The 12,674-nt window shown below is 31.5% G+C and overlaps 1 protein-coding gene across 1 annotated transcript in view; it reads right to left on the bottom strand.

Annotated features, from left to right (window-relative positions):
• Positions 1 to 12,674, bottom strand: part of LOC148954859 (pyrimidodiazepine synthase-like) — a 44,649-nt gene that overhangs the window by 13,938 nt on the left and 18,037 nt on the right. Inside the window, exons 4-5 of the mRNA XM_089098938.1 lie at positions 8,723 to 8,855; positions 6,442 to 6,557 (exon numbers count right to left, since the gene is read on the bottom strand). Coding sequence (XP_088955064.1) covers positions 6,442 to 6,557; positions 8,723 to 8,855 — 249 coding nt within the window. The remainder of the gene's footprint in view (positions 1 to 6,441; positions 6,558 to 8,722; positions 8,856 to 12,674) is intronic.

The raw sequence follows: 12,674 nt of genomic DNA on the forward strand, positions 1-12,674 counted from the left end.
ACTTCTCCCAACCCTCCACTCATGTAATAATAAAGATATTTCACTGAAGTCCAGCTAAAAATTGTTCAATTTAATGTCTCCCAATTTCAACAGCAGTTTACAATGAATTCCCACCAGAACTTCTCCCAACCCGTCTCTCCACTCATGCAATAAAAAAAGAAATTTAACTGAAGTCCAGCTAAAAATTTTTTACTTTAATGTCTCCCAATTTCAAAAGCAGTTTACAATTAATTCCCACCAGAATTTCTCCCAACCCTCCACTCATGTAATAAGAAAGACATTTAACTGAAGTCCAGCTAAAAATGGGTCACTTTAATTTCTCCCAAGTTCAACAGAAGTTTACAATGAATTCCCACCAGAACTTCTCCCAACCATTCATTCATTACATAAAAAGTATATTTATCTGATGTCTAGATAAAAACTTTTCACTTCCATGTCTTCCAATTTTAACAGCAGTTTACGATAAACTCTCACCTGAACATCTCCCAGCTTGGCTCTCCACTCATGCAATAAAAAAGATATTTAACTGAAGTCCAGCTAAAAATTGTTCACTTTAATGTCTCCAAGTTTCAACAGCAGTTTACAATGACTTACCACCAGAACATCTCCCAACCCGTCTGTCCACTCATGCAATAAAAAAGACATTAAACTGATGTCAAGTTAACAAATGTTCACTTTAATGTCTCCCAATTTAAACAGCAGTTTACAATGACTTCCCACCAGAATTTCTCCCAACCCGTATGTCCACTAGAGCAATAACAAGAATATTCAACTGAAGTCTAGCTAAAAATTTGTCACTTCAATGTGTCCCAGTTTAAACAGCAGCTAACAATAACCTCCCACCAGAACTTCTCCCAACCCGTCTCTCCACTCATGCAATAAAAAAGATATTTAACTGAAGTCCAGCTAAAAAATTTTCACTTTAATGTCTCCCAATTTCAACAGCAGTTTACAATTAATTTCCACCAGAAATTCTCCCAACCCTCCACTCATGTAATAAGAAAGATATTTAACTGAAGTCCAGCTAAAAATTTTTCAATTTAATGTCTCCCAATTTAAACAGCAGTTTACAATTAATTCCCACCAGAACTTCTCCCAGCCCGTCTCTCCACTCATTCAATAAAAAAGATAATTAACTTAAGGCAAGCTAAAAATTTTTCACTTTAATGTCTCCCAATTTCAACAGCAGTTTACAATGAATTCCCACCAGAACTTCTCCCAACCCTCCACTCATGTAATAAGAAAGATATTTAACTGAAGTCCAGCTAAAAAATTTTCACTTTAATGTCTCTCAATTTCAACAGCAGTTTACAATGAATTTCCACGAGGACTTCTCCAACCACGGCTCTCCACTCATGCAATAAAAAAGATATTTAAGTGAACTCCAGCTAAAAATTGTTAACTTTAATGTCTCCCAGTATAAACAGCAGTTTACAATGACTTCCCACCAGAACTTCTCCCAGCCCGTCTGTCCACTCATGAAATAAAAAAGAAATTTAACTGAAGTCCAGCTAAAAAATTTTCACTTTAATGTCTCCCAATTTCAACAGCAGTTTACAATGAATTCCCACCAGAACTTCTCCCACTCCGTTTCTCCACTCGTGCAATAAAAAAGATATTTAACTGAAGTCCAGCTAAAAAATTTTCACTTTAATGTCTCCCTATTTCAACAGCAGTTTACAATGAATTCCCACCAGAACTTCTCCCAGCCCGTCTCTCCACTCATGCAATAAAAAGAAATTTAACTGAAGTCCAGCTAAAAAATTTTCACTTTAATGTCTCCCAATTTAAACAGCAGTTTACAATGAATTCCCACCAAAACTTCTCCCAGCCCGGCTCTCCACTCATGCAACAAAAAGGGTATTTAACTGAGATGTCTAGATAAAAATTGTTCACTTTAATGTCTCCCAATTTCAACAGCAGTTTACAATGACTTCCCACCAGAACTTCTCCCAACCCGGCTCTCCACTCATGCAATAAAAAAGAAATTTAACTGAAGTCCAGCTAAAAATTTTTCACTTTAATGTCTCCCAGGTTCAACAGCAGTTTACAATTACCTCCCACCAGAAATTTTCCCATCCCGGCTCTCCACTCATGTAATAAAAAAGGATATTTAACTGAACTCAAACTAAAAACTGTTCACTTTAATGTCTCCCAATTTAAACAGCAGCTAACAATGAATTCCCACTAAAACTTCTCCCAGCCCGGCTCTCCACTCATGCAATAAAAAAGATATTTAACTGAAGTCCAGCTAAAAAATTTTCACTTTAATGTCTCCCAATTTCAACAGCATTTTACAATGAATTCCCACCAGAACTTCTCCCAACCCTCCACTCATGTAATAAGAAAGATATTTAACTGAAGCCCAGCTAAAAATTGTTTACTTAAATGTCTCCCAATTTCAACAGCAGTTTACAATTAATTTCCACGAGGACTTCTCCTAACCCGGCTCTCCACTCATGCAATAAAAAAGATATTAACTGAAGTCCAGCTAAAAATTGTTCACTTTAATGTCTTCCAATTTTAACAGCAGTTTACGATAAATTCTCACCCGAACATCTCCCAGCCCTCCACTCATGTAATAAGAAAGATATTTAACTGAAGTCCAGCTAAATAATTTTCAATTTAATGTCTCCCCATTTCAACAGCAGTTTACACTGAATTCCCACCAGAACTTCTCCCAACCCGTCTCTCCACTCATGCAATAAAAAAGATATTTAACTGAAGTCCAGCTAAAAAATTTTCACTTTAATGTCTCCCAATTTCAACAGCAGTTTACAATGAACTCCCACCAGAACTTCTCCCAACCCTTCACTCATGCCATAAAAAAGAAATTTAACTGAAGTCCAGCTAAAAATTGTTCACTTTCATGTCTTCCAATTTTAACAGCAGTTTACGATAAATTCTCACCTGAACATCTCCCAACCCTTCACTCATGCAATAAGAAAGATATTTAACTGAAGTCCAGCTAAAAATGGTTCAATTTAATGTCTCCCAATTTCAACAGCAGTTTACAATGAATTCCCACCAGAACTTCTCCCAACCCGTCTCTCCACTCATGTAATAAGAAAGATATTTCACTGAGGTCCAGTTAAAAATTGTTCACTTTAATGTCTCCCAATTTCAACAGCAGTTTACAATGAATTCCCACCAGAACTTCTCCCAACACGGCTCTCTTGTTAAAAATTGACCTTAAACTATTTGCTAGGACTAAAAATACAATATTCTGTGATAGCACTTCATGCTTTAAGTTGACATGCAATGCTAGATATTCCGAAAATAAATGGTTCACAGGCCTTGTTGAATAAGTCAATAAAGCAGATAGTGGAGAGATAGTTGAGAAACTTGTTACAATTCAATTGTTAATGTCGTCCATAAGCCTATACAATTCACCTCCGATTCACCGGACAGCGGACACCGGACACCGGACAGCAGGCTAACTGCTCCTATTTAAAGCTAGATATTTAATTCTTTGAATTGTGTCTAAATAATTTAATACTTACATTATTGCTAAAATCTAATTTAACACCTTGAAAAAGTTTGAGGAGGGAACCATTCAATTCAATTTATTAAATACTACAATAATTACTCAGAAACACTTAAGGCGCTAGAGGTCTCAAGAAGCATAGCTTGTGGAGGACCTCGTATCAATCACAAAATCAACACAAAACAAATGAGGGAAGAAAAAAATACAACAATATCTGGAAAATATAGCCACAATACGAGAAAAATCAAGAAATTAAAAAAAAAAAAAAAAAAAAAAAAAACAACTGCTACACAAAAACATTAGACTTAACTTTATCCAAACTGAAAATTTAATGTAATTTATTTAAATTCCAAACCATTAATAATAATATTAAACAACAGAGTTCTAATCTGATCCAATATAATAAGAAAAGAAAAAAGAAAAGAAAAAAAAATGGATAAAGTAAAGCGGAAAAAAATAGATAAAGCAAAATGAATAAACAAATAAAGAAAACCAAAATTCTTCAAGCCTTAGAAAATATTTTTCTGCAAAGGGAAGAAGAGTTTTTAATAAGAGAAAGTTCACTGGGAATAGAGTTCCAAAGAGAAATTGCTTTATAAATTGGTGACATCTGAGCTGCTGAGGATACCCTTTTAGGCAGCCGAAATTGGTGAACAGAGCTCCAAAGCAAACTCTGGCACTTACGTGTTGATGCTCAATCAAATTAGGATATGATGTTTGGTGGAAGCGAGAAATTGAAGGCTCGATGAGCTAGTTTTAGGTTCTGCTTCTTGATAACCGCATCTAAGGCACCTAGACCTGTATCACTGTAAAGATCAGTTGTAGGATAGAGTCGGTGAAGACAAGAAGTTGCCTTCACCGCTCTATTCTGTGTTGTTCGGAGTTGCCGAAGGGAAGAATAGTTAGCATTTCCCCATACAGTGCAGCAATAAGAAAGATAAGGAAGGACAAATGCATAGTAAAGAGAAAGAATAATAATCTGAAGATTTCTGGGAAGAATTAAATATATAGCCTATATATATATATATATATATATATATATATATATATATATATATATATATATATATATATATATATATATATATATATATATATATATATATATATATATATATATATATATACACACAATATATATATATATATATATATATATATATATATATATATATATATATATATATATATATATATATATATATATATATATATATATATATATATATATATATATATATATATATATATATATATACTATTTCGATGGCAAAAATTGTTACGTCATATTTTTGGCAATAGCGTTTTTGTTTTTTTTGTTGTTTTTTTTTGGGGGGGGGGGTGATTCTTGTGAGTGTACAAAGTTAGACCTTAACTAGGCTAATATTAAAACCTCCATAGATGTAGAAGTCAGCTTTTCTGACTGTAATATAAAAGCTAAATAAAAACACTTTGTTTTTACTCTTTATTCAACTCATTTTTATTAATGTAAGAATAACGTAAATTGAACATGAATTCCAACAGTTATGATTTACCTCTAAAATAAAAGTGGTAAAAGCATGATTTTATATATAAAATCCCCTCCCAACCACATTGTCTTTAGCATGTCATCTGTTTTTCCTTCGTTTCCTTCTTAATATTACTTAATCATATCGGAGTAGAGTAAAAAGCTTTAAAAACATCTAATTCCATTAACATTCCCTTACATGTATGTGTAGGTTTTATTTTGGTTAAATTTTTTCATTGTTTTTATATTTGCATTACATTGAAGGAGAAATTATTTCTTTAAATAGGCATTTGTCTCGAATGTTTGCTTATGCTATTTTACTTAAGCTGTATTAAGAAAGGAAACACAGGGAAACAGTATTTAAATCAAAATCAGTACTTGTAAAAGCACTCGGTAAAGCCACGGGGATAATCTGCACTTGTAAAGGCTTAATCAGTTAAAGTAGAAGAGCCTTGATTATGGGATTTTATATCCTTAATTTTTCAATAGTGAGCTGTTTGCAAAAATTTTTGATTTGTACGATACACAAGCAGCCAGGTTTGTATTTCTATATTACATAGAATACAACAAAAATTTTACTTGGTGTTTGATTGAGGAGTAGAGTAAGAAGCTCTTTTCAACTCAACAAATTGAAGAAGAAAATACAATGATTAGAAAGGAGCAACTCCGCCTGCAAGGAGCAAGGAGCAAGGAGCAAGGAGAAAATACAATGATTAGAAAGGAGCAACTCCGCCTGCAATGAGCAAGGAGCAAGGAGCAAGGAGAAAATACAATGATTAGAAAGGAGCAACTCCGCCTGCAATGAGCAAGGAGCAAGGAGCAAGGAGAAAATACATTGATTAGAAAGGAGCAACTCCGCCTGCAATGAGCAAGGAGCAAGGAGAAAATACAATGATTAGAAAGGAGCAACTCCGCCTGCAATGAGCAAGGAGCAAGGAGCAAGGAGAAATTACAATGATTAGAAAGGAGCAACTCCGCCTGCAATGAGCAAGGAGCAAGGAGAAAATACAATGATTAGAAAGGAGCAACTCCGCCTGCAATGAGCAAGGAGCAAGGAGCAAGGAGAAAATACAATGATTAGAAAGGAGCAACTCCGCCTGCAATGAGCAAGGAGCAAGGAGCAAGGAGAAAATACAATGATTAGAAAGGAGCAACTCCGCCTGCAATGAGCAAGGAGCAAGGAGCAAGGAGAAAATACAATGATTAGATAGGAGCAACTCCGCCTGCAATGAGCAAGGAGCAAGGAGCAAGGAGAAAATACAATGATTAGAAAGGAGCAACTCCGCCTGCAATGAGCAAGGAGCAACAGATGTGTTTTTAGCTTTGCGATATTTTCTTCAGCTGACATACAAAAGACAATTTGTCTTAAACAGAAAATTTTATTTTAGTATAAAAGATAATGAAAACAGGAAAAAAAAAACATATAAAAATATAATGAAAACCTTACCAGATGAGTAAAGCGCTCGGAAGGAAAAACACCTTTCTCGCCTATATATTGAGGCAGTATGGCTAATCGTTCAAACCAAGGCCATATCATGTAGTCTAACATTCCTGGCTTTCTACCTAGAGATAAATTTAAGGCTTTAGAAAGAAGTAACAGACATGTAAAAACACGCCAATGATGAAATATTTCAGTGTATCACAATTAAACGTTTCGTTTTCTAGGTAACACAGTTGACCTATTTTAAGCTTTTTTAAAGCTATATTAGATTAAATTTTAGTCGTATTTCCAAAAGAATTTCCAGAAGTAATTTTTAAATAATCAATTAATGTGTTAAACAAAGAGTAGAGGTAACTTATAAGAGAGGAAACGGACACTTTAATCGAAAAAAAGTTACCAACGCCGTTCGGTATTTCTTCGCATTTTTCAAACTTCGTAATTGTGTTTTTATTCAGAAGCTGAGATCAAAAACTTATTACTACACTAGTTTTTTTTCCATTTACACTACCAGACTAATTTTGTCTTGTTATAATTTTCTAAACGTTATCTTCGCCTACGAAATTTTGTCGTACACTTTATAGGCAACTTTAACTTTTTTATGTTATCCATGTTCTTTAGTGTGAAATATAAACATCACCAAATACCATACTGTCTTCTTATTATTCAAACAATAAAAAAATAAATAATGCAGACAGGAAATTTTAAGGATAGAGTAGATTGCAGAAGAAAACTAATTGAATACTTCTAATACAGATCTAATAGCTAAAACGAAAAGTTTTAAGAGAGAGTATTGCATAACAAAATTAATTCAATATTTCGGCTATATATCTAATAGCCAAAATGGAGAAATTTCAAAGACAAGGAATTACAGAAAAAAACAATTGAATATTAAACAGTTTGAGGTAAAACCCGGCTCAATAGTAGCCAAAACCAGATAACAATAGATGAATCTAAAGAATTGAATTTTCATGCTGATTCCATATATATTAAGTTAATTAAGCTGAATGTTACCCATCGAATGTTATGAGCCTGAGAAGATTTACCCAATTTCCGAAAAAGGGAAGAACACCCCAAAAAAGTTAACCAATCTTAATGAAAATTAAACCATCATATTCAGCATATCAGAGAAGCCTAGTGTAGATATTTCAAGCTCCGATAAACAAAGATGTGGAGTCTTGCATTTTTGCTAGAAGAAAGATCATGAATACATCTTTATTTTTTTTTTTCCCAGGGGTGATCTTATCGAACCAGTGAAGATCGATAGAGGGCTCATCTGATTGAAAATCAATGGTTCTAGTGCCCTTTGTAAGTAACAAAAAAGATTGGAGGGCAAAAAGTCCTCCTCCCACACCCCTTTTCCTAAATGCATTTGATCAAAATTTGGAGATAGCCATTTGATTCAGTATAGTTGAAAGGTCCGATAACTAAGCCATTGGGGATGACATGACCCCCAATAGTCTCTGGGAAAAGGGTTGTAAGTAACGCGATTTGCTCATTGTTCACATAACGCATTTGATATTGAGAAATACACGGACATTCTAGGAGGGGTATTTTCTGCTGGGGAGATCTTTCAGGGGAGGAAAGTTTTCGGAGTGAATTTTTCAGGATAAATTTTACACGGGGGAAGGAAGGGGAAAATTCCTGGCAAAAAATTAAATAAATAAAATAACAGGTATAAATTAAATAAATAAAAAGTTCCTTAAACTGAAAGTAAGGAGCAGCATTGAAACTTTCAACGTATATGAGGGGGGGCTGCTGCCTCTTCCTCAACCCTCAATCTTTATGCTAAAGTTTGACCTTTTGTTACATTTCTTTAAGATTGTTCGAACACAAGGCCCTTTAAATTTGAATGAGAAGGTTTTTTTGAAGAGCTTTAAGACTTTAGCGTAAAGAGTGAGGGTTGAGGAAAGAGCATGCCCCTCATATACGGAACAATTTTTGTACGCCCTACCGTTCAAGTTGTTCATTCATTGTGCATTATAGAACCGGTTTGTTTTTCGTTAGTTTCTTTCAGCTTAACGTGATACAAGACAAAGAGAAGTGACATAATAGATAGAAAACCCATAATTTGGGCTATGTATTTCACATTAGGGGGGGGGGTAAATTATTTGGACAGTGTAAAGTTAAAAAATAATTCTTATTACGTAATATGCAGAACAATTGTACCTAACACATCGGGCATGTGTATATACATATACACATGCCCGTTTGTGTATATACATATATAGAGGACCATTTTTAATACTTTCCTAAAAAAGAAAACAACCTAAAACCTCCAGTTACTAACCACAAAAAAATATTTTGTTTCTTTGTTGGAGTTCAGATTCAAAGTGGTCAAGATTAGTGAAGAGACTTGCCAATAATGCGTCTTCTTCCGGTAGTCCTTTATACCTATATAGCTGGTGGAGTGGAAGAGTCACCTGTCAATAAATTTTGTTTATACATTTTTTGATAAATAATCAATATATACACATAAACACATTTTTCTCTTTGCCTCACAACTTCCTCTTTGATTACTAAGGAACGGTGTATTATACTACATTTTAAATAATTCCTCTAATCGAAAGTTTAAGCTTACATTGGCAAAATATAGCTCCATGAAGCTCAATCACCGAATTAGGACTGTTCGTTCGATGCTAGTTCCTAAATAGCAAAAATGGCGACGAAGAAAACACTGCTTTTCTATCATAAACAACAAGTAGAACAATAGGGAAACTTTGTATATAAGACAGTGGAATGTAAATTTAAATGAATATTTCGACCCAATATCCAAGGGCCGTCCTCAGCAAAACAAATGAAAAAAGAACATAAAAGAACTCACAATAAAATACAATCTTTAAAACTAAAATCTAATCAAAATAGTCCTAGCATCATTACTTCAGGGAAGTTCAACCAGGACTTTGAGTCTTTGGATATAGGGTCGAAATATTCATTTAAAGTTGCTTTAAAGTTGCACAATAAAAAAATGTTCCTGTTGTTGTTTATGCTAGTTCCTAAAAAGAATATGTAGATAGATTTACAATTTACAGAATTTATTTTACAGAAATCAGATTGAAATAAAATAGATACTATTGTTTCTCCGGTACCTATCCGGCTTTTGAGGGCCTTCAACTCCCCATTTCGATGTATTTTGGCTCCCATTCTATTTTGATGTGGGCAGGTGTGTTAAAACATAAAAATAAAAGGAACACCTGTACGTTTATCACAGTTGTTTACAAACATTCAGCCATGTATATTTACAATGTGTTTACAAACATACAGCCATTAATGTTCACAATGTGTTTACAAATAATCAGTACTGTATGAATACAATGTCTTTACAAACAAACAGCAATGTATGTTTACAATGTGTTTGCAAACATACAGTAATGTATACATATAATGTGTTTACAAACATATAACCATTAATATATATAATGTGTTTACAAACATACAACCATGAATGTTTACAATGTCCTTACAAACAAACAACCATGAATATTTAAAATGTGATTGCAAATATACAATCATGAATGTTTATAATGTGTTTACAAACAATCAACCATGAATGTTTACAATGTGTTTACAAACATACAACCATGAATGCTTACAATGTGATACAATGTGTTTGCATACAACCAGCAAAGGCTGTAAAACATTTCTAAAAACTCTATTGTACGAAAAGTGGCCCGTGGCGCTTCTGGCCTCTCTTGCACCCAGGGCAAAATCTTGATTAGCACTTCCATCCTTGTCTCCCACGAAATTTTCGGGCCAAATCTTAAAAACATTTTGTTTTATTAACAAAATTGTTTTTAATTTATTATTTAAATTATTTATATATTACTGATCATTTTAATTCAACTATTATAATTATTATCATTGAATTATTTTAATATTTAATTTGAATTATTTTAATTTATCAACTGCACCCTCTACTTTATTCTAATAAAAATAAAATTTCAAACACCACAAAATGACTATAATCGCTAGATTATTTATTTGAAATTTTGCACCCCTAAAATTACAGCGCCTCCGGCAAGTACCCCCTCCGTCCCTCCCCTAAAGCCACCTCTGAAAATGACAGTTTTCACATGTTAAGATTTATTTTGTGGAGCTCAATCACTGACAAAAATGAATCATAGTTGCCAGTTTTTTCTTCTAAAAAAAAAACTTTAAAATATAATTTTAGCGAATTTAGTGAGGCCTTTCAACTCCCTAACCTAAGCTATCCATGAACAATTTATACGTTTATTAACATGAAACTGACTTTCCCTCTAGCCGACACTATACATTTTTCATCATGACAAAACATGACCAAACTAAAGATTAAATTTAATAAATCACACAAAATTAGAGCATTGGAATAAATTCTTCCAGTTCGTGTCATAGCAAGGGATAAAAAATATTCTTTTGTGACAAAGAATTTTTGGCGATCCCTTTAGTTAGTTTCATGGTATATTAAGGCTGCAAATATTTACGCTCCAATGTTAAGTTTGTGTAATAAATATTTAAAGCAGTCTGACCAAGGGAAATTAGTTTCAGAGAATTAGTTTTTTAGAGAATTAGTTTCAAGTATAAATTAATGTAAATAAATCAACAGGTTTCCTTGCTTTAATATCTTAAATTGTTAGTAATTTGAATTATATTTTATTTACATGATAAAAATTTAAATCGAGAAAAAATCAACTTAAGGTTTTATTGTTGAGAAAAATTCACAGATTAGAGAGTCAAATATTTTTTCAAGTGCAAATTAGGTTAAAACAATCAACAGATACAATATTGAATTAATTTTTAGAGAATTAGTTTCAAGTATAAATTAATGTAAATAAATCAACAGGTTTCCTTGCTTTAATATCTTAAATTGATAGGAATTTGAATTTTATTTTATGTACATTATAAACATTTAAATCGAGAAAAAATCAACTTAAGGTTTTATTGTGGAGAAAAATTCACAGATTAGACAGGCAAATATTTTTTCAAGTTCAAATTAGTGTCAACCAATCAACAGATCCAATATTGAATTAATTTTTAGAGAATTAGTTTCAAGTATAAATTAATTTAAATAAATAAACAGTTTTACTTTATTTAATATATTAATTTTATATTAATTTTTTTTTTTTTTTAGTTAAATTATAAAAATTTAAATATAAAAACAAATAAAATTAATTTTTTATTGTTTATACTATTTAACATATTATAAATTCCAATATTTTTTAAAGTGAAAATTAGTGTAAACAAATAAAAATATCAAATATTGAATTTATTTTTAGAGAATTAGTTTAAAGTATAAATTAATGTAAATAAATCAACAGGTTTCCTTGCTTTAATATCTTAAATTGTTAGGAATTTGAATTTTATTTTATGTACATGATAAACATTTAAATCGAGAAAAAATCAACTTAAGGTTTTATTGTTGAGAAAAATTCACATATTAGACAGTAAAATATTTTTTCAAGTTCAAATTATGGTTAACCAATCAACATATCCAATATTGAATTAATTTTTAGAGAATTAGTTTCAATTATAAATTAATGTAAATAAATCAACAGGTTTACTTTCTTTAATATATTATTTTGTTAGTAATTTTAATTTTATTTTATGTACATGATAAAAATTAAAATCGAGAAAAAATAAACTTAAGTTGTTATTGTTGAGAAAAATTCACAGATTATAGAGTCAAATATTTTTTCAAATGCAAATTAGGGTAAACCAATCAACAGATCCAATATTGAATTAATTTTTATAGAATTAGTTTCAAGTATAAATTAATGTAAATAAATAAAAAGTTTTCATTGATTTAATATCTTAAATTGTTATGAATTTGAATTATATTTTATGTACATGATAAACATTTAAATCGAGAAAAAATCAACTTAAGGTTTTATTGTGGAGAAAAATTCACAGATTAGACAGGCAAATATTTTTTCAAGTGCAAATTAGGGTAAAACAATCAACAGATCCAATATTGAATTAATTTTTAGAGAATTAGTTTCAAGTATAAATTAATGTAAATAAATCAACAGGTTTCCTTGCTTTAATATCTTAAATTGTTATTAATTTTAATTATTTTTTATTTAAATGATAAAAATTTAAATCGAAAAAAAATCAACTTAAGGTTTTATTGTGGAGAAAAATTCACAGATTAGACAGGCAAATATTTTTTCAAGTGCAAATTAGGGTAAACCAATCAACAGATCCAATATTTAATTAATTTTTAGAGAATTAGTTTCAATTATAAATTAATGTAAATAAATCAACAG

This window comes from Artemia sp. Qi Xiang Cuo, chromosome 2 (genome assembly GCF_049724085.1).
Source record: "Artemia sp. Qi Xiang Cuo chromosome 2, ASM4972408v1, whole genome shotgun sequence".
Classification (NCBI taxonomy): domain Eukaryota; kingdom Metazoa; phylum Arthropoda; class Branchiopoda; order Anostraca; family Artemiidae; genus Artemia; species Artemia sp. Qi Xiang Cuo.